At 40.5% G+C, this 25,974-nt stretch overlaps 1 protein-coding gene across 4 annotated transcripts in view; it reads right to left on the bottom strand.

Moving 5' to 3' along the window:
* Nucleotides 1-25,974, bottom strand: part of RASGRF2 (Ras protein specific guanine nucleotide releasing factor 2) — a 180,983-nt gene that overhangs the window by 71,430 nt on the left and 83,579 nt on the right. For 2 of the 4 annotated variants that reach the window (XM_045571672.1, XM_036409182.2), the window contains exons 10-15: nt 21,063-21,223; nt 20,165-20,231; nt 19,488-19,624; nt 11,147-11,229; nt 5,076-5,324; nt 4,011-4,399 (exon numbers count right to left, since the gene is read on the bottom strand). In XM_045571672.1, the coding sequence (XP_045427628.1) occupies nt 4,011-4,399; nt 5,076-5,324; nt 11,147-11,229; nt 19,488-19,624; nt 20,165-20,231; nt 21,063-21,223 (1,086 nt within the window). The remainder of the gene's footprint in view (nt 1-4,010; nt 4,400-5,075; nt 5,325-11,146; nt 11,230-19,487; nt 19,625-20,164; nt 20,232-21,062; nt 21,224-25,974) is intronic. The other 2 variants (XM_045571673.1, XM_036409184.2) reach the window with 1 other exon arrangement.

Below are 25,974 nucleotides of genomic sequence, written 5' to 3'. Positions count from 1 at the left end.
ACAAATTAAAGCAGTGATTTTCGACTTTTTTCATCTCGTGTCACACAAAGTAATTACTAAAATTCTGCGGCACACCAAAAAATATATGTTTAGCTGATCTGACAAAAAAGTTAGAAATTTGATTCATTCACAGCAATTGTGATGGCTGTTGTCATTTTTTATTTGATAATCTAAGGAGGAAAGGGTCAGTGCCCCAAACTAAATAGTCAGGTTTTGCACATTTTAAAAGATGGAAGCAACCCAAATGCCTGTCAGAGGAAGAATAGGTAAAGAAAAGATGAAATGTATATATATAAATATATAAATGTGTGCATGTGTGTGTGCATGTGTGTGTGTGTGTGTAACGGCATGTTATTCACCCTTAAAATAAAGGGAACTTCTGGCACATGTTGCAACATGGATGAACCTTGAGACATGATGCTAAATGAAATGAGCCAGCCACAAAAAGACAAATACTGTATGATTCCATTTGCATGAAGTATCTAAAGTAGTTAAGCTCTAAAAACAGAAAGCAGATGGCAGTTCCCAGAGGCTGGGGGGAGAGAGAAATGGAGCACCGTTCAATGGGCATAGAGTTTCAGTTTTGCAAGAGGAACAAGTTCTGGAGATTGGTTGCAGAACAGCATGACTATACTTCATGATACTGAATTATACACTTAAAAATGGTTTAAATGGTAAAGAAGAACAAAAAGGAAAAGAGTGATTTTTTTAGGAGAGCCTTTTTTTAAGTTTCCTCACTACTAGAAAGCCCTAGAAGACTAGCGACAGGGTCTGCTCTGCAGATCTGCTCATAGCATCAGAATTGGACAAAAGCTGTCCTTTCTGGCCCAGCCGGTGTGGCTCAGTGGTTGAACATTGACCTATGAACTAGGAGATTACGGTTTCATTCCCAGTCAGGGCACATGCCTGGGCTATGGGCTCAATCCCTGGTTGGGGGCATGCAGGAAGCAGCCGATCCATGATTCTCTCATTATTGATTTTTCTATCTCTCCCTCTACCTTCCTCTCTAAAATCAATCTCTATATATAAAAGCCTAAGTGACCGTTATGATGTGTCTACTGAATGACCAGTTGACAGGTCACTATGACACACACTGACCACAAGGGGGCAGACAGTCAATGCAGGAGCTGCCCCCTGGTGATCAATGAGCTCCCACAGCCAACCTCCTGCAGCCAGCCAATCTCCCACAGTTCTTCCCCCTGGCCAGATGGCCCTGATCAACCCCAATTGCTGGTCAGGCTGAGAGACCCCACCCATGCATGAATTCATGCTTCGAGCCTCTAGTCCTGTATAATAATAGAGGAAAATGCAAATTGTCCAGAATGCTATAATGTCACGACAGCTCAGCAGGCAGCATGCTCAGCAGGCATGAGTGGGTGGGGACTTGCAGTGTTGGGGGGCAGGGGTGGGGCCACAGCAGGGGTGAGGCAGGCACACACAGAGGGAGGCCTCCACCATGGCCCAGCCCAGGGTCTGCAGGTCTCCCCCTGCTCCGGCCTACCTCTTTGGGGCAATCTATCAAGGAACCCTGGATGGGTGGGTAGGGCCTACCTCTTTGGGGCAATGAATCATGGGGCTCTTGCACTGTGACAGGGCAAAGACCAGGCTGGGGGATTCCTCGCCCCCCCAAGTGCATGAATTTTGTGCACCAGGCTACTAGTGTGTGTGTGTGTGTGTGTGTGTGTGTGTGTATCCATTAGCATATATATATATATATATATATATATATATATATATATATATATATATATACACACACATACATATATATATATGTAGAAGCTGTCCCTTCAGAAGCAAATGATATCTTCTGCCCTAAAAAATGGCTTTCACCAATTGGGTTTAACAATAGCCCTTTGCTCATATGTTCACTCACCTCCAACCCACTTATCCATTCATGTTAGTGACATGTCCTGATTCTACTCAACCAGGCATGATCTCCAGTGCTTTTCAGCCTCCAGAGCACTCTGTCTACTCCTGTACTACCTCCCTCCCAGTTATGTGGTGTCTATCTTCTCCACATAACTGGAGTGTAACGGGCCAGGACACCATCTTATTTACCGTCATGCACACTATGGCACAATAACCGGCACAGAAAAGGCAAAGCAGTGACTCTTGAACACACCTCCCATGTTCTAATTCCAGCCCCAGAGGCACTCAGACCACAGCCTCAGAGACACAAATGTCAGACACTCACACGCTTATTCCTGAAGCTCTTTGAATTCAAAATAGCGCAAGAATCTAGACTTATCTTCAGATTTCTCCTCCTCTGTTTACTGCAATCCAATAAAAGAGTGGAAAGAACTCCCCACATTCTGGGAGACTCCTGTAGCTCGCAGGGCACCCTGCCTCAGAGGAAGGGCTGAGAAAGCCTCCCTAAGCCATTCTATTTGAGGAGGTGCCCAGGCACAGGTGCCGGGTCAAACCCCAGGGCACTTGTCAGCTTGTGTTCTGCCTCATTATTCTTGAGAGGAACCCATCACGATTCTGCTGAAAACTGTTGTTCTAATGACTTTTTAATTATCTTCCTCCTTTCTTCCTCCTTAGCTGCTCACTTGTCAGTTTAATTAAAGAATTTCTTGTTTAAAGGGTGCTACTTTTGATGATGACAACCACTCCAGTTAAAATTCCACTAAGTACTTCACTTAATGAATGAAGCTAGAAAATTCAGAGAAAATTCAAGCAGATGAAAAAGCAGGGATCTCTGTTTCCATCTGGGAGATCCTCCTTGAAAATTGGACACTTTGTCTGATTAATTTCTCGATTTTTATTTTGTTATCAGTAAGTAAAGCAGGTATTCTACAGATAAATAAATAAATAAATAAATAAATAAATAAAGCTGTTTGCTAATTTGGCTGTGAAACCTTTTTGTTGTTGTTTACATTACAGAAATACTGGATTATGGAAGCAACAATGGTCACCTCCTCCAACCCCTATCTACATTGTACCAAGCTGAGGTAGATAAGGTGCTATGCCATAGGACCCTCAAATAGGTCACTGAGAGTTTTGCTTGATTCATTCATTTAACAAAAATTTACTACCTGCCAGGCACTGGCCAAGGCACTGAGTGTACAGAGTGCACAAGATAAGATAAGGTTGTTAATCTCATGGAGCTTATATGGGGGAAGCCTGTCCAGGCACAGGGAAGAGCAGGTGAAAAGGCCCTGAGGCAACAATGATAGAGATGCTTCTGAGACACAAAAAGGGAATCAGTGTGACTATAGCCTAGTGGACGAGGGAGCAGAGCAGGAGCAGAGGTTGAGAGTGAGATAGTATCCCAGTCTGAGAGGGTCTGAAGGCCTTGGCAGGGAGAATGTACTTTAATTAAGTATGATAGGAAGTCTTTAGAGAATTTAATCAGGAAACAAATAATCTAATCTACCTTTTTATTTTTTTAATCTACCTTTTTAAAAACCATTTTGGGTGCCAAGGATAATAAACACTGTCTCGGATTTGATTTTTCTTCTTATATCTCTGCTGTAACATGGAGTGTTGCCTTGGTAACTAAACTGAAGAAACCTCCTTAATGCTTCCAGGCTAGATCATCCTTTGCAGGGGAGGCTGGGAGCAGTGCAGGTGCGTAAGGCAAACACTGCAGAGAAAGAAGGCTGTCAGGGCCAAGCTCATGGTGGAGGTGGCCCCAACCTACCTCTATGCGGAGTATCAGGCTCAGCAGGTTCTTTATCCAACCAGCCTTAACCATAGTTTATGAAGAACCTTCCAATAACACCATCCAGATCATGCTATTCTCCCATAGACTGCAGTCAGCTTTTACTATAGAAGGCAGGAAGAGAACAAACCTGGATCTCTTTTCCACAAAAGCTAGCGGGAACTATAGGACTTTTTCTTTCTAACTACTCACTGCATACATTCTACTACGTTCTACGCAGAAGTAGGAAAGTTGAAAAAAAAAAAAAAAAAAAAAAAAAAAAAAAAGGAACTAGGGTTCCAGAAGGAGCAGCGGGAAAGCAGGTGGCCAGCAAGCACGGGGTGTGGCAGCTGGACAATACCTCTTTGAATACTTCGTTTTAGCTTGTTACACAGATCCACGCGGGGGTTATCTACATGCTCTTCTACACATCCCGGGCTTTGTTCTGGAGAAGAGAGGCTTCTGCTAAGATCCAAAGGTACTTTACCAGTGTGCGGCGGTGGGGACACCACGGGGCTGTGGGTGGTGGTGGGACTGCTGGACGCCGAGGCGGTGGTCAGGTCCAAGGCTCCTATCCTTGCATTCAAGGGAGAAGTCAAGGACAGTTTTCTGACCCTCACTGGGGAGGATGTTCTGGACACGGCTCGGGGTGGTGGGGAAGAGAACTTGCGACACAGCCGTGGAGATTTGCCATCCGCCAGATGTTCACCTCTGCTGTTCTGGCTGGTGGCGAAAAACAATTCCAGTGACCTGGAAATATGAGCAAAAGCCATCAACAGATTGTAGCCGAGTGAAAATGATTCCCCCGGCGTCATTTAAGAACATATCCCCGACATTAAAAGGCCACAATATCATTGCACGTTTGTTGCTGGATTTCCTTCATGTCAATGCCACCTGTGTTCCACACTTGCCAAAAAGAACACAGATACTTTGCAGGCCATGTCTAATCCCCAGCTACTAAGCTGTGGTCCAAAGACAAGGAACATGGGTGTCTCCGGGCAGCTTTTAGAAATGCAGACTCAGGCTCCCCTCCAGACCTGCAATCAGAGCCTGCAATCAGAGCCTGCAATTTTGCATCCTATTAAAGTTTGTGCATATTCAAGTTTGAAAAATACAACTGTAAAAACAATAAAATAAAATAAAATAAAATAAAATAAAATAAAATAAAATAAAATAAAAATAGAAAAGCCTCAGACAATGGAGTTAGCTTCCAAGTAATCACAAAGCAAGCAAAGGCCACTTGGGGACTTAAGGATTCTCACATTCGTCCCTTGAGACCTATCTGAGACCTCTACTCACCTGCCTTCTACTGTTCGAAGGCGAGACAGTACCCTCCGAGCAGCTCTGCAGAGCTGGGCAGCTCACCTGCGGGAGACGCAGGAGCCAGGAGGCCACGCTTTCATGGGAGGCAAAGCCCGAGGCCTACCTGACGGGGATGGAGGTAAAAGGCTTCTTGTATATGTCGGCAAGCTTCGCCAGCACCTGGGCTGCCGTTGTGAAGATACGATAGGTGTGCAGAAAGGTGTTGAGGAAATCGATACTGAGGAACCGCAAGTCGGTCAGCCGCTCCAAGAGGCGCTCCACGCTGGCGTAACGGATCTGGGGCACTTTGCAGGAGTTGAGGGTTTTACTGAAGCAAATGTCAATGTCATCTTTATGAAGACGGGCATCAGACCTGCGCACAGAGCAGGAACATGAGAACAAGCCCAGGGCACGTGCCTCTCGACCACAGCGCATTTATGCGCTGCTAAGCACACACTTGGGTACGGGCCTCCCACCGCATTTGCTAAAAGATGTTGATATGACACATTACATAAAACAAGGCAGGGCTATGAAAACATCAGCTATGCCATTATCATTTAGGAAGGTCGGAACGGATTGTGGAGAAGATAATAATCGCTCATTCATGTTGTGGATTCCTTCTGCAGGGGGAGGAAAAATAATTTCCCTCTGCCCTTTTGAGTTCTTGGCTGAGACCCCTGTAATAATGGACAGATTAGCCAGAACTGGTTTGGCTCAGTGGATAGAGCATCAGCCTGCGGACTGGAAGGTCCCGGGTTTGGTTCCGGTCAAGGGCATGTACCTTGGTTGCAGGCACATCCCAGATGGGGGCTGTGCAGGAGGCAGCTGGTTGATGTTTCTCTCTCATCAATGTTTCTAGTTCTCTATCCCTCTCCTTTCCTCTCTGTAAAAAAAAATCAATAAAATATATATATTTAAAAATAATAATAATAATAATAATGGACAGATTAGCAAGAGAAAAACAAACCATGTTATTAACATGGATACATGGGAATTACCCAAGAAGAAATGAGTAACTCTCTGAGGAGGCTTAGATTTAGGATGAAACACCATCTTAACAGGGGAAGGGGAGGAGGAATGGCAGCCAATTAAAGAAGAGTAAATTATTCGGGGGGAAGTTGAATGGGTCTCTAGAAGAACAGATGGAAGATAAAATAGTGTGTGGCAGTGCATCTGGGGGTGGTATTGACGTCTAGTCTCCTCTCCTGTGATAAGGTAAATCCTCTCTGCTGGGTGAAAATCCCTGGGAAGGAATTTTTGACAATTAAGTACCTTTTGGAGGATCTGTCTCTAGGCAGATAAAGGGAGTTTAGAGAAAGCCTCTTCTGGCATTAGCTGTTTTTCAAGTTCCTATTGCTCAAAATAATCAATATGACAAAGTGCCATATTTTGAGGTGACATGATCTGTTACCCTTCCCTTCTCTCTCTAGTTCAATCATGTTAAGAAATGAGGCCAAGCCGAAACCAGTTTGGCTCAGTGGATAGAGCATCAGCCTACAGACTGAAGGGTCCCAGGTTCGATTCCGGTCAAGGGCATGTACCTTGGTTGCGGGCACATCCCCTGTCGGGGTGTGCAAGAGGCAGCTAATTGATGTTTCTGGCTCTCTATCCCTCTCCCCTCCTCTCTGTAAAAAAATCAATAAAAAATATATATATTTTAAAAAGAAATGAGACCAACAGCCTTTAAATCAGAATATCAGAAATGCCCTTAAAAACTAATGGATGACATTCTCCCCACAGAGGGGTGAGGAGAGGAGAAGAGACAGATAACACTGCTATTTCTGTGGTTATTTTTTTTTTCCTCACTTCTACTTTAGTGCATTTGTGCTTCCCCTTATTTCTTGACTAGACTGACTAATAGATGATAATATAAGGAATTTTCCCCTCTAGAACTGGCTCTTTACCAATTCTACTGTTTTTCTATGTTTTAATTTATTAATGTCTGTTCTTATCTTATTTCCTCCCTACACTTTCCATACAGTTTATTTTGTCATTCTTTCTTTAACATCTTAAACTGAACACTTAGTTCACTCCATGCTTCCTGGATTACTGCATTTAAGGCTATCCATTTTTATGAGTACAATTTAATCTATAAGTTGTGTAAAAGGCCTTCTTTCCAATATTTTGCAGTATTAAGCATGTCTTCATTTTTTAAAAAAGTAAAATGGGCAAAGGGGGTCAATTGTGCGGTGATGGGTAGCAACTAGACTTAGGGTGCATCGCTTTGTAGTGTGTACAAATCTTAAATCGTAACGTATAATATACCTGAGACTAATATAACGTCATGAACCAACTTTACTTCAATAAGAAAAGTAATGGATGAAACATAGGCTGTGAGCCCTGGCAGAGGTGGCTGCGAGGCTCTGCTCCTTCTCATTCTATGAAACCTCCCTCCTCAACCTGATGGACTGACCCACTGGGAGCCGATGGACAGCAGACTGAGGAGAGGACTCTCAGCAGCCCTCAAGACCCTCTGCCTCGCTCAGAGCCCCCAGCCCGTGGTGTGCATTTGCAAAAAGGGCAAAAGAGGCCCTCAGAGCAGCAACGTTGATAAGAGGAAAGACTTCGAAGCAGAGGTTGAATCAGCATGAGGCTCAGAGAAATGCCCATCTTTGCCAGGACTGCCCTGAGCTTGCACATTCCCTCTTGAGAGCCTTTGTTCCCTTTCCTTGCAGCATCTCAGAGAAGGCAGTCAATGAGCCCTGGGTTTCACCACTTGATTAAAAGATATGCTACAGGGCCGGTGATGTTCAATGGGGTAATTGCTTGCTAAGAACCAGTTGGCTTGTTGTGTGAGTGCCCTTAATTATCCCTTTCAGCACTTGGAGGGGTTTCAGATTATATATTTATTTTCTCTGGGATGAAAAGGAATCGATAGCTTTCTTAGCTTGCTCTTGGAAGCTTCCCACCCCAAAGTAAGCTCAGTGCAGGTGGAAGGATTTCCTTTGCAGGCCTGAAATGGCATTTTAAATGAGCGGCTCAGCCCTGCTGAGGAATCGACTAAGGGTGGGCTGCTAGTTTTAGTCTCGTTACTGATATTGAAAATGCACAAGCACATCTTTGGGGATTCTTGAAAACTGCATGTCTCTTTTTTCCACTCACTATGTGACCCTCATCCAACTATACTTTTCTGGTTCTTCATTTCCTCACTTGTGAAAAAGACCTTAGAAACTTTTGTGAATCTGTCTACTAGTAAAGATGCCTGACTAAGGTATTCACTTTTTCTCCCACCATTTTCCACCAACGAACTCTATTTTCTAGGAAAGTTGAGGTTAACTATTATTAAAGGAAAGCAAACCTCAACTTATATATATGAAATGTAAAATACCACTTAAAGAGATATTTTCACCTTTTTAGTGTCATGATTTTGCATTTTAATTGTACTTTGAGATTTGTATCTTTTTAAAAAATATGTTTCTATTGATTTTTTTAGAGATAGAGGAAGAGTGAAGGATAGAGAAATAGAAACATTAATGAGAGAGAAACATCATTGATCCACTACCACCTGCAAGCCCTCCACAGGGGATCGGGCCTGAAACCCAGACATGTGCCCTGGGAAAGAATCTTGGGTCCTGGGTTTATGCTCAACTGCTGAGCTACACTGGCTAGGCAGATTTGCAACTTTTGACTATAATTATTTTAATCAAAACACTAGGAGGATAAAATATGTTGCAACCAACACGAAATTAAAATAAAACTGACTAATTACACCACTGTCCTTCAAAATTGTAATCACATTCATTTTAAGTAAAGAAAATAAATTAAATATTATGAAATTATTTAATTTTCTTTTATTACATCAAACAAGGTCTTTATTTCCTAAGGGATTCCCAAGAACGATATAATGTTGTTACTTATGATAATAAGTCCTTTTTTGTAAACACTTAAAAGAAATCTTAAAACATCAAACTCATATCACCTATTATATTAGGAAGTTTTCAAAGGAAGTGAATGCCTGCAAAGTGATGTCATGTCATTAACAAGACACAATTAAGACAGGATAACTTTTTTAACTCTGAAAAATTTCATTCTTAACCCCCTTACCCCGCCCCCGGTGTACTGCCAAGGAGATGCACAGGGAGGCCAGAATACAGGATTTAGGGTAAAAGAGGGGCACAGAGGAGACTATCATAAGGAACAGAAATTACAAAATCATCCCCGTTTTCTGATTGAGGAGAACCAGGCTCAATGAGGGAGAGGAAAATAGAAGAGTGAAATACATGAAACTGCCTTGGGTATAATTCTAGTATAGTATAGATGGCATCAGAATATGTGTGACTGTCAGAAAATCCCAGTCCAAGATACAGCTTTCTGTTCTTATAGGAGATCGGTTCCTCCTCGTTCAAGCGTCACTTCTGTACCCAAAAGGCAGGAAAGCCTTGATCTGTATGGGAGGCAGTTACACAAACAAGTGTGGACATGGACGCTAGCCAAACTACCTTCACAGGGGAAAGAAAATGTTTTTGGGTACCAGTCATAACCGGTCAGGTGCAACACTGAAATTTAATCTGTATTAATTTTTTCAAGTCAACAAGATATGTAAGTTGTGGGTATGCAACTGCCCTGCGGTGGAGGCTACCAAGTCTAACTTACATATTCTCATTCTAAAGCAGTTTGGACTGTCATGACTGTCTAACCTTCAAGAGAGTACTTTTTAAACAAATAACAATGGTAGATAATATATTGTGAATTGCAAAAGTAAGAATCTTATGAGTAGAAAATGAATAATAAAATTCTAACCCAATAATGTGAATTGTCAAACTAAGTCATAATATGGACCTTTTGATTTAATAGTTCATGCTTGGTTTTAATCTTAGCATCACATATTTTTAACTAATCTGGTTCTAAAAAGACTATACTAAACTAGAAACTTGGAAAACTGAACACTAAAGGAATCTTTGCCCTAGAGTTTAAAAATAATCCTACCACAGCCGAGACCGGTTTGGCTCAGTGGATAGAGCGTCGGCCTGTGGACTGAAAGGTCCCAGGTTCGATTCTGGTCAAGGAAATGTACCTTAGTTGCGGGCACATCTCCAGTAGTGGGTGTGCAAGAGGCAGCTGATTGATGATTCTCTCTCATCGATGTTTCTAACTCTCTATCCCTCTCTCTTCCTCTCTGTAAAAAATCAATAAAATATATATTTAAAAAAATAATAATCCTACCGCAAATCTTTAAATTTAACTAGTAATTCAAAATACTATCATTCTTTCATCATTTTTCTATTGTAATTATGACACTAGTATAATGTACTTGCCTCCATCTAACACAATATTTAATGTTTTAAAACTTTTACCATTCGAATCATGCTAATTATAGCTACTACCTATGAAGAGGAAAGTTAATGTTATTCATTGCCTTAACAAAAATAGCTCAGACCCCAACAGAGTCCACAAAAAGGGGACAGAAGACAGACATTTTTAAATTTTAAAAATATATAACAACTGCTTTTATAAACACATTTTATTCTTAGAATTTGGAATGAAAATACCCAAAAGAACGAGATCAACAAATTGGTAAGCTACAGAATATTCCCAGATCAATTTCTGAATTTAGAAAGAAAAATGTACATAGAGGTGAAAGCGTTAATACAGAGAGCTATGGCACATAGCTATTGATATAGTTTCTCTTTTTAAATGACAGTTTCCCTATTGATCACTTGAAATTATAGGACTTACTCTGTTAAGAAAACAGAGAGCAGGCTGGCAGCTCTGGGAAATAGCCTCTAGGACAAATCCATGTACAGGCAATGGGTAGATGGTGCCATAGAACAGCCAGATGATTCATATTAGGTGTTTTTCAAAACCTAAACATACTTCTATAACCAAATCTGAGTGATAAGATTTATACCCACTGGGAAGACACTAAAAGCATCTGCCAACCTCTGACCTTGGACACAGCTGGCTGTCGCGACTTCTTACACTGAACTTGAAAATCTCAGTAAGTTTTCCTGAGTGAAGGCATATGTCACAGTAGGAAAAACAATGTTTCTATTCTGTGAGTCAATAAACTATACATCTGAAAAACCATTTTGATAGTCTTATTTATATTAGCATGTCATAAATTATCATATTGCTGTCAAGAAACATTCACAATATGAAGCAGAATGCTACTAAAGCAATATTTTATTCATGGTTTCACATTCTCTACCAGTTTGATCTTGATTAAAATGCAAGGGAAAGTATTACACCACTTACTTAATCATATGTGGCACAGTGACTTTGGAATTCTCTTCAAATACTATAGTCATTAAACCATTACACCGTATATTGTCCACACACTGTGAAATTAAAAAATAGACAATTACAACCCACATGAAAACCTAGGCAGATCATATATTCCCAGAATTGTTTATAGTCACAAAACAATTTAGTTTCTCATCTCTCTCCCTCCCTCCCTCCCTACCTCCCTCTCTTCTCTCTCTCTCTCTCTCTCTCTCTCTCTCTCTCTCTCTCTCACACACACACACACACACACACACACACACAAACACACACACACACACACACACACACACACACACACACGTGTGCGCATAAACATTATACCGTATTTTTCGGACCATAAGACGCTCCGGACCATAAGACGCACCAGTTTTTAGAGAAGGGAAATGAAGAAAAAAAGATTCTGAAACAAATAGTGTCCTAAAATATTTTATGTGCATTAAAACCCAACATCACAGTCATAAGCACATGTAATCAACCCTGTAAAGTAAACAGCAGCATTTAGAACCATTTTAGAGCCAGGCAAGCACACAGAGACCACACAGAGCCAGGCAAGTAAAAAAACTCTTTTTAAAAAGTATATGTGTAGGCTATATTTGGACCATAAGACGCAGGGACTTCCCCCCCCCCCACTTCTGGGGGGGGAAAAGTGCGTCTTATGGTCCGAAAAATACGGTACATTATGAACAGATTCAATGTCTAGATACCAAAACTGTGCACCTGGTCAATACCTGAGGGTGGGTATAAGGACTATGCTTTCCTACAATGTGGTTCCCAAGGTTTCTGACCACACGTCATGTTGTCACGGTTCTCTGGCAGGTGCAGCACTTGCTGAGAGGTTTATTAGGTTCTCATGGGACCCCTCTGCTGAATTCATTGCCCTACGGGTGGTGTGTGGCAGGCAGAGGAGATATGGTGGCTTCCTTCGCATAAATTCATCTTCTCTGTCACTAGCAAGCTCTGTGCCTGCTTCCTGGTGTTTTGTGAAGATTTTTTTTTTTTTTTTTGCCAATAAATTTCACATTTTACTAGTTTCTATAGTAGTTTTTATTGGCACCATGTTGGTTTGGTAAGGATGCATGGTGTAATTTCTATTTCTGGCAGACATCAAACTCTGTTCATCTTTTTCTCTTTTCTTTCTAAAAGGAATTTTTACTAATTTTCTCTGCCTTCTTTATTTTATATGTATGCTTTATCAATTAAAAATTTTCTCTTTGAAATTATTTTGGGTTAGAAAGGATTTATTTTAAATTATGCATAATCCCTTTGGTGGGAAAGCAGAAAATACAAAAGATTTAAACAATTTTAAAATCAGAAATTACTTCTAGTAACTAAAACACCATGTGGAGCTTTACACTGAGTGGCCAGATTATTATGATCTCTGAACGCATAATAATCTGGCCACTCGGTGTATGTATATATATTAGAGGCCCGGTGCATGAATTCATGCATGGGTGGGATCCGGCCAGCCTGGCCAGAGGGAGGGGACATGGGCAGTTGGCTGGCCTGCCTGCCGGTCGGTAGAACTCCTGGTTGAGGGGACAATTTGCATATTTGCCTTTTATTATATACGTTATACACTGAGTGGCCAGATTATTATGTGTTTAGAGATCATAATAATTTGGTCACTCAGTGGAGGACTACAATTAAATGGTGGGGAGAAGCTGACTGCCAAGTGACTTCACCTAGATTCTCAACTCAGAGTTCACCCTAAACTCCAACATCTAATGAAAGTGTGGATATGCATATAAGAAACTACAGATCACTAGCATCACTTGACTATTCAGTCTACTTAGTCTATCAGCCATATTCTTATTTTGTTTTTCCTTTAAAAAATTGTTTCCTCATGCCATTATTTCAATGACCAGGCACAGAGGATGCCAACTCTGGAAATAAAATTGAATATTTTTAAGTCCTCTTAAACTTACTTCCTTACACTATAGCACCTTGAAAGAATATAGGTCTTTTGTAAAAAGCAAAGTAATGTAATATGAACTTTCAAAAAGCTTGTACACACACACACACGTGTGTGTGTGTGCAGCTGCACACGTGAGCAAATGTTTTCATTGGAAGAAGTGGTAAATCCTCATGATCACATAAGCATGTATTTGGCAGTATTGGGGAGAAGTATTTGTGCCTAGAGAAAATGAACTCAATTCATTTGTTCAAGAAATATATATGAAAATAAGCGAAGTGTCACTTATCTTGAAGGGCAACGTTGAACCTTTGTGAACTACAGTAAACTTTGAAATTATGAGGATAAAAAGAGCAGATTCTTGGGCCATGGATACACTAGTTCAGCAGTGATGATGATAAGTAGGCCAGGGCTGGAAATATGTGTATTCACAAAAGCCCCAGGTAATTGTGATCCCTGACACTGACTTCTTCAGCAGGGTTTTTGAGGGGCTTGCTTCAAGCAATACCTATTCAAAGGTCAGTAGTCTACTATGTCATGATGTGTTGTTGTTTTTTTGCCTTCTTAATACATCTAGGTAGAGGGAAGAAAGGTTAGATTAAGTTTTTCTTTTTTAATTCACCTTTTTGTTAAAATAGAAAATTCCCTATTGATTCCAGAGAAACTATTTTAAGTGGGGGAAAAGCATGTCGGCATGCTACAAATTAGTCTAAACAGTTCTATATTTTGACACATCTGCCCAAATCGAGAAGCTCAGAGGTGAATTTTAATTCTGCGTTTCAGTTAATACCCATAATTATAGAAAGATGTGTTTAAGACACCATTATTGTATGACAGTAAGACAAGCACAAATGAAGGTACTATCTTAAAATGAATGGTCAAATCTCCAGTCTCAAGTTTTGTGGGGTTTTTCTTTCTATAAATAGATGGAAAAGGGAATAATTATTGGTCAAGACCATTAGCCACTTGTGAGTTTTGTTGGAGGTGCCAAGGGTTAATAATGGCCTTAATGGTGTAGCTAAAAGTGCAATTAATCATGGAAGCAATTGTAATTTCTAAAAACCACAGCTTCAGAGACAGGGCCTGACTTAGCCTACAGTGTAGAACAGAGCGCTTTGTGTGAAACTGGGATTGTGTCAATACTCTGGAGCCACTTGATTATCTAAAAATCATAGCCATGTGTGCTTAATGTAACATGATAGATTAGCACAGTGACTTAAAACCAAGTCACAAAGATATTAAGATTTAGCAAAATAAAGGATGACAAATAAAAAGACAAAATAATAGAAAACATAGTCGTAATAGGAATTGAAAGAAAAATGTTCATTTCTCTACTCTCAAGAAGAGCTAAGACGAATAAATGTCCATCCGGCACGAACGGACAAGAAATAGAAATAGTGGGAAATGGTCATCTCCTTGACGATTACAGACATGTAAACTAAAACCAGTAGGAAGCAATACTGCTTTTCCATTAAACAGGAAAATATGATAAATTGTGACAAATATGCAGCAGGACTTAAAAGAAAGCTACCATAGATTCCTCACTGATGGTGTAGTGAAATGAAGAGTTCTGTGCTTCTTGAAACATTTTGGTAGCCTGTCGAGTCATGAATTATGAAATCATGAAAGCGATCAGATGCCTGTACCAGCCTCACCGACTGTGGGAAAGATACACAGCCAGGAATCTTGAAAGGGAAAAAACTCTTTCAAAGATATTTAGCACCATGGCATATAATAATACTAAAACCAGGAAACTGCCCATATGATAAGCCTAATATTTGAAAAAACTAAAAAAAGTGGTACATTAATGTGGTAGAATATGCCTATATATAAATACATATTCTAATACATACATATATATATAGACATATATATATAGACATATATATATTAGAAGATACCAATATGAAGAATTTGCAGATCTATAGAAAGATGTATATGTATATATTGAGAGCCAAACTGTAAAATTATTTCTCTATAGCCAGACTGGAGGATTTAGAGATGGAAACAGCTGATTTTCAGGGTAAAGGTTTTCTGATTTAATTGTACTAAAAGGATCTTGGAGCTTGTTAAACCTTTGGGGTATCTGGAATGAGGGTTCACGAATCTGCATTTTTAAAAAGCCCCCAGGAAACTCTAACAGAGTCATCAGTGGCAATACTTCGATAAACATTTACTTAGTGTTCTGGGTGTTGGAAGTAATTTTAGTTCCCTTCTGTGTCCATATTTTTACACATACTAGTACATCATCAAATATTAAACAGTACCTTTTAAGCATTCAATAGATTCAACTTATTAATAATGAATATGTCCAGAGACATACTTGGGAGACTGATAAATTCCATCAATGTATGTATAGTACATAATTTCTTCCAAAAAATGAAAGCGCTTTACCCAGAGAGCAAAGCCAGCTGAGGTGCAGGCTGCTGGGCAGCAGGCCAGGCTCAGTCAGCAGGGGAGCACTGCTTCCCTACCACTCGCCATTCAAACCCCACACCAGCCAAAACCAGTTTGGCTCAGTGGTAGAGCTTCGGTCTGCAGACTGAAAGGTCCCAGGTTTGATTCCAGTCAAGGGCATGTACATTGATTGCGGGCATATTCCCAGTAGGGGGTGTGCAAGAGGCAGCTGGTCTATGTTTCTCTCTCATCGACGTTTCTAGCTCTCTATTTCTCTCCCTTCCTCTCTGTAAAAAATCAATAAAAAATATATCAAACCCCACACCAGGAAAATCACCGAGTAGCAGAGGACACTCATTAGTAGCAGTTGACAAGTGACCACTCCCTCCTGGATATATTTTATTCGTTGACTTCCAGGACAGCATGCCCTCTTAGCTCTCCTCCGACTGCACTGGGGGTTCCTTCTTAGTCCTCTTTGCCATTCTCCCTGATCCCTCACGGGAGCCATGGACCTCTTCTCGTTTCTGTCTAGTTACTCCCTGCGTGATCTCAACAGTTTCGCAGCCTGAAATATCACCTACATGGCAGAGCCTGGACCTAAACACTGAACGCCTATGTCCCATGGCTTAATAACAACTCCACTTAACAACTTCTTTCGTTTCTTTTCCCCTCGCTGACATTCTACTCAGCCACGCTGACTTTCATGGTATTACTCAATATATGCAGTGTCCTCTTGGTTTGGAGCTTTTGAAATGGCTGCTCCCTCTGTGTAGAATGACTTTCCCTTCACCACTTACCTACATGTTACTTCTATCACCAGCTAAAGTTGTTAGATGTCATCTTCAGAATGAGATGATGACAATTGAAAAACTATATCAACCCACACAGCCCCAGTAGCCCAATCACCTTCTTACCCTGCCCAATCACCCTCTAACATAAACAGTGTGTAGCCCTAGGTGATTTGGCTCAGTGGATAGGGCATCAGCCTGCAGACTGAAGGGTCCTGGGTTTGATTCTGATTGCGGGCTCGATCCCCAGAAGGGGGTGTGCAGTAGTTAGCCAATCAATGATTTTCTCTCATCATTGATGATTCTATCTCTCTCTCCCTCTCCTTTCCAATCTAAAATCAATAAAAACATTTTTAAAAATAAAATAAAAAATAATAAAAATAGCGTGTAAGTTATTCATTATGTTTATTTTACATTTTCAGTCTTCCCTACACTAGAATATAAACTACACAAGCAGGGGAATTGTTTGTCATCATTGACTCTTTTGTTCATGATACATCACAACTACCTAAACAGTGGCTGACATATAGCATCACCTGAATGAATTTATTTGGTGAATGAGTGCCATCCTAAGTGTTAGAGCCACATAATACCAAGGCTCTACTAAATAAAGTAATTTCATTTAATGATGTTATCATCCCTCAAAAAGATATAACTTTCTGTTAGTGTCCTTCTCCATATTTATAAATATATTCAAATGCAATTTAACATCCTAATCACAGAAAATTGGAGAAATAGGAGGAACTTGTACATTTCTGCCACAAGATGCCTTGAAGAGTCCCACTTGAATGCTTGTGGCAGCCAAAGCATTGAGTACCTATCTTTAAAGAACCATTCACGCATCCCAAGGACCCTTCTCTTTTGATAATGCCTCACTGGGAACCCTACGGTCACTTGAAGCTATTATCAATTTTGTACTGTAGGAGCCTCAGGTACATCCGAAGCTAGAAGCATGAAGGAACTAGAAAAACACCTTTGCCTGCTGCTATTCTCCCCACTCTTCCCACTCACCTTGGCTTCTTAACACTCACAAAGTTTTGTTGCATTAAGTTGTCTACTTCCTTTTGTTCCTTACTAGCCTGCCTGTCTTCTTGACAGCATGGCACCTACACAACACCTGGCAGCACATGGTGATCGCACGATCAACAGTCACGGAATCAGTGAATGATTCAGAGTGCCTTGAGGTCAGAGATGCATTACAAACAGAAACTAAAGTATTAATAGAACATAAAGTTAACGAAAGCACTAATAAATCACCACAAAGATGGAATTATGCAAATCTAGAAGATCCCACATTTTCATTCCTTCGTTAGCCAAAAAAGAAGTACCTCCACTTCTAGCTATTCACCATCAAAGTAGTAGTGGGCGTGTATAAGTAAAAATCCATCATTTCCATAAAGAATGTTGAGAGTGCTAATAAAAGACCCTGGATTAGATTTGAGTCCTGACTCAATTCAGTTATATAACTTTGGACAAACATTTAGCCTTCCAAATCTCAGGTTTTTCACCTGTGAAATGGGAATAATATTGCTGTTGACCTTCAGTATACTATTGTAAGGCTCAAATGAGACTAAGTCTGAAAAATTTCTTTGATGTATAAAAATAATTATTTTTCACATTTATTTTCTTTCTATTTTCCCTCAGTTTTCAGTTACTCAGAAAAAAAGCAGTTAAAAAACTATTGTATAATTCAGATTTTTACTTAAGTCTTATATAATAAATACTTTTCATAAAAAAGAGGCTAAAGAATCTGTAGTATATATCTTTTCCATTTACCCAATCCTCCTTGAGTTAACAACTTTAAAGATAATTATCAAGCCTTCTTTTAGTATTTTCCTTATACAAAATTTTTCTCCTGTATTGGTTAATAGAGTGAAGAGCTTGGGTAAAAAAAAAAAAAAAAAAAAAAAATGCCCAAGTCCAATCCTGACTAATTTTTTCATGTCTTTATTGTTGAAAGTATTACATATGTCCCCCTCCCCCCCCCATTGCCCCATGATAGCCCACCCCACCCCCACTTCAGGCTTCCACCACCCTATTTTCTGTATCCATGGGTTATGCATATATGCATAAAGTTCTTTGGTTGATCTCTTCCCACCCTCCCACCAACTCACCCCTGCCTTCCCTCTAAGATTCGACAGTCTGTTCCATGCTTCTATGTCTCTAGGTCTATTCTGTTCAACTGTTTATTTTGTTCATTAGATTCCACATATAAGTGAGATCATGTGATACTTGTCTTTCTCTGACTAGCTTATTTCACTTAGAATAATACTCTCCAGATCCCTCCATGCTGTCTCAAAGGGTAAGAGATTCTTCTTTTTAACTGCTGCATAGTGTTCCGTGGTATAAATGTATCACAGCTTTTTTGTACACTCATCTACTAATGGTCACTTGGGCTGTTTCCAGATCTTAGCTATTGTAAATTGTGCTGCTATGAACTTAGTGGTGCATACCTACATTCTTTCTGATTGGTGCTTTGGGTTTCTTAGGATATATTCCTAGAAGTAGGATCATTGGGTCAAAAGGCAGTTCCATATTTAACTTTTTGAGGAAACTCCGTAGTGGTTACACCAGTCTGCATCCCCATCAGCAGTGTACTAGGGTTCCCTTTTCTGCACATCCTCATCAGCACAATCATGACTAATTTTAACATTTTTCCAAATCCTGAATAAATACAACAATTCTCTAACTGGATACTGCTGATAAAGGAAAAAATAGCAAATTTGATTACTATTATGTTCCATATGAAATACAGGAGCTCATTTTCAGATTTTACACTACATACAGTATCTCTTGTCTGATGCAATTCCTTCCTTTGTGATCCCTCACCATAGCCCTTGTTAGCTGATTTTGTATTTCTCACCATTTTCCTACTTCAGAAACAAATAAAAAAAATTTCCCTGGGTTACTAGAGAATGTATTACTAACAGGGATATTTTAACTCCATTCAACACTAGTGATTACATTTAAAGATTGTACAAAATGCCCAGGAACTAAAAATGTAATTGGTACATTTTATGTAAATTTTAACCATAACAAGAAAAACAAACAAAAACAAACAATGAATGATTCTAGCATATCAAGATACATAGTGGTAGATGTGTTTTTAAAATAAAAATAAATTAACTCTAAAAAAATTCCTCTCCAGAAGTTAATGTTGTGAAACGTAAAACCAAAACAAGAAAATAAACTATGGCAAAAGCCACTTGCTTACCTGACTAATGTCACTCATCCAGGCAGCTTTCTCCTGGCGTGAAGGTGCTAGCAAGACTACAGTGAAAGGGGCGGCACCAGGAGGCTCCACCACTATTTTAAAATCCAGGTGTCCAAACACTTGCCCAGAACCTTTGGCTTCAACACACATAAACCAAACAATTAGGTGTGAATGCAAAATCTGAGTAACAGCTGCTTCCACGTAGTTCTAGTAATACGATCAGTGTCCAAGCCCAGAATCTCATTGCAATGATATGGCACCTCTCCAGCATGGGGGAGGCTTTGCTACGCTCATAAGCAGGTAAAAGGCTGAGATCAGTAGGTTACTCAGGGCTACGATCCCAGGCTCCTTCTCATTTCATGGTTTGTTTTGTTTTGTGTTTTAATTTCCATAATCTACAGAATTCTAAAGCTCTGCTATAATCCCTTTCTTTTCTGCCTAACACTGAAAAGTCATTATTGTGAGACAAATTTTGTAAACTGTGAATTCCCAAAGATGGTTTAACAAGGTTTACAGGTTAGATGGTTCAACAGAATTTTTCATATAGAAATGACTTCAGGGAGTTTATTCTCAGCATCTCTACTGCCTCCTTAGTTAGCTTTTCTTAGCTATAAAAAATAAAAAACCATAGGAATGCTTAATTCTAATGTAATTCTAAGTGATAGAATGTGACTTACAGTCATCATCGCTTGCGTCTGACTCCTCAATCAAGGTACATTCTATTAGAGAGAGAACCCCACCTGTCTGGAAAGAGCCAGTTTTCCATTAAGAGACTTGAGAATCATGCAGAGGTTCAGAAACTCTGATTTGAAAATCTTATACTCAAGTTGCCACAGCAGAAAGCATAACAATTCTACATCATAAATACACTTGTATACATTCCAAAATGAAATTTACATGTGTATAAACAACTGAGCTCATTTAATTTCATGGTTCTTCTCCCCAAACCACTCTCACTCCCAATGCTTACGAAATTTAGCAAGTCAGTCTATGGCAAACTAGATGGCCCTTAGGGACCCTTGAGAGTGCAGCTCAGCAGAGGTTGAGCTCATTAACCAGGAGGTGACGGGAACAGTAGAAAGCAAATATTTTCAGGCACTAATAACAGAAGGTATAGATAGGCAAATCATTCCTGTCAAGGGCCAGAAAGCAATCTTTGAGGTTTTGCAAGCCATCTGATTTCTACTGCAGCTACTCAAATCTGCCATTGTAAGAAGCATGAAAGCAGACACATAAAATGTGAACAAGTGACTATGGCTGTGCTCAATAAAACTTTATTAACAAAAATAGGCACTGTAATAATTTGACAAGATTGTTATAGCTCAGTAGTCATCAACTAGTAATAATTTTGTCCAAGTTAGGATTTTAATTGCACTTCCTAATGGTAATGCACATTTACATTTCTATTACTGTAGACCCAAGTGACAACATAGTGAATGTCAAGGGTGGTAACTGTACATGGCCTCACTTTTCAATTGCGATAATGTTTTGTGATACCAGGCATTGGAAAGTCACAATTAAATTAACCTGAATGTCTCTTGAAACATAAATAAAATAATCATGTAAAACCAGTACCTTGAGCAGATGCAGCTTTCCTCCTGAACTTCTTGTGCAAATTAACAAGTGTTTTGTAAATAAGAAGCATTGTCTTTCTCCTTCCTTTTTCAAAGACAATGAACCCAGGCGAACTTTACTAAGTTTCCCCTTCTCCACTGAAGGTACTTGAATAAGAGAACCTGGTGATCAGGAAAGTGGAGAATACATAGCAATTAAAATTCTGTGAAGTGAGAGCCCTTCCTGATGCAATAAACACCAATGATTCACTGAATACACCATTGGAACAAGTAAATTCCCTACATTCTGAGCAGAAGAAACCATATATTGTGTTTTTAAGAGTCATACTAATTCCTATTATTTTTATAAAACACTTTAAATTTGATTACTCATCTCTAAGTGGGAAAATAAGTTTGAAAGAAAGCCAAACTGAATTCAAAGAATGAGGATTGGATCTCAATCAACTGATTAACAGTAAGATACATATTGTATAGTCACATCTATATATATAAAAAGCCAGCTACCAGAACACCCACTGCTGCTAGCGAACCAGCTCGATCAGGGGTGGGGCCTGATTGGGGGCGGGGCCAGCTGGCCAACTTCCTGCGGCCCTTCCTGCCAGCCGGCCCCACCCTAATCAGATTCTCCCACCTCGATCAAGGGCAGGGCAGCCAACAAACACTGCCCCCTCTCAGCCCTTCCCCCTGGCAGGCCCTGCCCCCTGATGGGCCCCCACAATCCCATTGGACCACAGCCCCTCTCCCCAGCCGGCCCTGCCCCTGATCACACCCATCACCCCAATAGGGGGTGGGGCCAGCCAGCCCACAGCCTCTCTTCATAGGATGTTTCCACCTCCAGTTGGCCCCGCACCTCAATTGGGGGCAGGGCCCACTGGTCAATCACCTGTGGCCACTCCCCCCAGCCTGCCTGGCCCTGATTGGGCCCTGATCCAGGAAGGTCAGCCAACCAATCTCCCACCATATCCTCCTCCCAACAGGCCCAGACCTGATCAGCCCCTATTGGGGCCAGGCCAGCCAGACCCCACCAGTACACAAATTCATGCACTGGGCCTCTAGTATGGTAATAAAATAACAGTAGAAAGCATAAAGAGTTTAGTTTTCCTGAAGCACTGAAGAAATATAAATAGTATATTGATAGAATTTACATAGTATCTAAAAAATAGAATATCCAATACATGTATATTATAACAATATACAAATTATACAATTTAACACAATCTATTTAACTTGAGGACTATTTTTAAAATCCAATTATTTCAGGTTACATTTATTTTTATTTACTTTTTTATTGTTTATTTCAATTTATTGAGTGACATTGCTTAATAAAAGTATATAGGTTTCAGGTGTACAATTCTATAATACATCATCCATATATTGCATTGTGTATTTACCACCCAAAGTCAAGTCTCCTTCCATCATTATTTATCCCCCCTATACCCTCGTCTACCTCCCCTCATCCCTCTTCCTCTCTGGGAATCACCGTGCGGTTGTCTGTGTCTATGAGTTCTGGTTTTCTTTTGGGGGTTTTGTTTCTTTGTTTATTGTTTGCTTAATCCCTTTACCTTCAGGTTACATTTAAACTGTGCAACAAAAATTCTTTGTGCAATCAAAATGGAAAAGAAACCATACAAAGTCTATACCCAGGGCATTCTTGTGAGCAAAACTCTCTTCCATTCCATGTGAGAAGCACTGCATAGCCTTTATATAATCTCACCCTAATGATGACCTCCCTCTCCCCACAAACAAAATTCCAACATAAATTAAATATGAAACCCCAAAACACTAAGATTTGTGCAAATACCTTGCCTCTGACTTCTGAAATGGCCTGAGCCAGTGTTATTTCTATTATTGGTTTAATCTATAATTTACCCAAAGTGCAGCCTTAGAAAGTTTCAGATCAGCCTCTTGAGAACCATTCAGTGCATCCTGACCCCTTAAATATTAACAGTGGGTCATCTCTAAGAGGTAAGGTAGGTTGCAGGCAGCCCTATTTTGTTTTTCATACAGTTTTTAGGTTCCATTATATTTTTTAATGAGCACAGAATAAAGTGAACAGAAAAGCAGTAAATTCTTCAAAGATACAAAATTGTAAAACTATGATTGTGGGTCACAAAATCTTCACATCTGAATATTCCAAATAGCATCTGAGAGGGCAGGGCGGGGTGAGAGGGCAGGGTGGGGCTGGGCCAGCTCCTGGTAACTGGACCCTAGCCCTATCCCAACCAATCAGGTCAGCCAAGGTAGTGGCACCACCCTCCCTATAAAACCCATTGATATGTTAAATTCTTTCTCTACTTTTTAATAAAGATCTAGGCCAAAAGCAGTTTGGCTCAGTGGATAAAGTGTCGGCCTGCAGACTGAAGGGTCCCAGGTTCGATTCGGTCAAGGGCATGTACCTTGGTTGCGGGCACATCCCCAGTGGGGGTGTGCAAGAGGCAGCTGATCGATGATTTTCTCTCATCGATGTTTCTAACTCTCTATCCCTCTCTCTTGCTCTCTGTAAAAAAAATCAATAAAATATTTAAAAAAAAAACATGTTTAATAAAGATCTAAAGGTGTACAGGTGGTAAAGGGCTCAAAGCTTCCATGCCCAGATTTTATCTATTTAGGTGAGTATTAGGTGAGGCTGTTTGACAAAGAGAGTAGGCAGCTATTGGGGCCTCAAGAATAGCATGGAAACCATCCTGGGGAGGGCATGGGACTGGGGAGCAGAAGGTGGGGGAAGGCTTGATTCCATTGAAGGGAACAGGCAAGAGGAGAGTGAATGAGAGAGGTGGCAAAGATGGGAGCAAACTGGCTAAGAACAGAGTCAGTAATTAAATTTCAAGCATAAAGAAGGGATGAGGAAAGCTCAAGACAGCACGCTTAGAGAAGTAGATGAGCAAGCAATTGCAGCAAAAAGATTGTACTCGTGGGACTTACAGGATGGAATCAAAGCCAGAGGAGATAATAGACACAACCAAACCAAAACAATGCAAACGTCCCAGACTATCTGTAATTCAATTACTTCCTACTTTCAGATTAAGGTCTGACTTTTTAAAACCACCTTTATTAGATAATTCCTAAACAGACAAACCAAACCAAACAACTCAGGAAAACACTGCTGAAAGGCAAATCAATAAATCAACATCAACACAATAACAACATCAAGTATATTAATAGCTGACAGGAGTGCCTTAAACGTGTGACACAGAACAATCGATAAATAACATCTGGACTTGAGTTAAAGGGAGAGGTGGCTCATGATTGATTTTCTTCCAGGCGCCATAAAAAAAAAAATGATTTAATCAACATATTTAACCTTCGGGCAGTTTTCATTATACAATAGATGTTTTTCACAAACTTAGATAAAAATAGTCTAAGTTTGTACAAATATTCTAAATGGTTATGTATAATCATCCTTTGCAATTAAAATTCCTTTCAGAAATCAGAGAAATAATAGAAATAAACAAGAGAAATTCTTGTTTCCATTTCCACATATTATAAAGCTCAAGCCAATTAGTATTCTTCAGTAAACTCTAAACACAAGAAAAATACAAAAGAAGACACCTTCCAACCCACATGCAATTGAACAAGCGTTTCCATTTAATCCCATGCCCATCATCCAGGTATCATGGAAAGCATTGTATTATACCAGGCAAGAGAGAATTCACAGACATTGCCCTTCAGAATTCTAATTCCTGGGAGAGACAGGCATGCAGACATGGACTTATAATATGCAAGAGCCTGAGACACATGCACCAAGAGGAAAGGGCCTTGGACACAATGAGGAAGGAAAATTCATTCTAACTGCATGGGAGGGGACGAGAAGAAGCAGAAATGTTAAAAAGGCTACTTAGAGGTGTCTGACCTAAGCCTGGTAGGACAAGTAGACAAAAGAGAGGGGTAAGGGCATTCCCAGTCACCAGGCTGGCAGACAACACACTAAGGACACAGAGGCAGGGAAGTGCTGGGAAGGCCAGAGCCGATATGGGACACAGTCTGTGCAGAGCAACAGAGGGGACATTCAGAAGGTCTGGTGTCGTTAGCGTTATACTCCACTATTGTTATTTTTTTAAATTAATAGTGAAAGCCCAAAATGAGAAAAGGTATTGTTTCCTACAATATACTTCCAAACTTTAACATCTGTGTGATTCCTCTCTTTGTAAATAAACAATGGGAAGTAGAACTGCATGTATTGTTTTTGAAGTATTCTGTGCAAAAAATTAATGTGCTCAGCACAAACGTTTGGTTTGATGAGCTAAACAATAGTTTAAGCAGCACATTTTGGTGTGCAACAGAAATGCAAATGATCTTCAAACAATATTGGCGTTTTGTAAACAGAAATTTAAGACTAGTCCCAAATTTCTGTGCCGCTCCTCACCAGGTTCAAAACCATACCAGTGTATAAAACACTGTCTCACACCAATTCCATGAGGCATGCTCCCCTCCCCGGGCGCCGCAGCTCTTAGAAATAAGCTGGGACGCGGTTTACTTTCTGCCTTGGTGAGAGCCGCGGAGAGGTATGCACCGCGAGGCTCTTCTTTCCCCATAGTTTCCAGCACAACTATCTTGAACCCTGCAAAAGCTCAGTTTACGGGGTGATGCTACCAAAGCACGCCCCACAAACAAATCGCCTTTGTCACTTCGAAAGGCTGGCAGGGGTCAGCATGGCATTTCCTGGTAACTGGAGCCACCAGCTGACTCCGAACATAGCGTGCGGGGCCTCCAGGAGTGCTGATGGAAAATGGGAACAGGACACCGCTGTTTTCACTGCGGACACTGTCCGCACTGCCACCTGCAAGGGCTTTCAGTAATGCAGCTTTCTCTCGGGCCTCCGCCTGGGTGTCACCACCTGGCACAGACACTCCCATCGGCCAGACAGACTGGAGCTGCAGAGAAAGTCTGGCCCTCTGAGGAGGACAGCGGGTCAG

The sequence above is a fragment of the Pipistrellus kuhlii genome, unplaced genomic scaffold, assembly GCF_014108245.1.
Source record: "Pipistrellus kuhlii isolate mPipKuh1 unplaced genomic scaffold, mPipKuh1.p scaffold_m20_p_4, whole genome shotgun sequence".
Classification (NCBI taxonomy): Eukaryota; Metazoa; Chordata; class Mammalia; order Chiroptera; family Vespertilionidae; genus Pipistrellus; species Pipistrellus kuhlii.
This window is presented reverse-complemented; position numbering and strand designations above follow the sequence as displayed.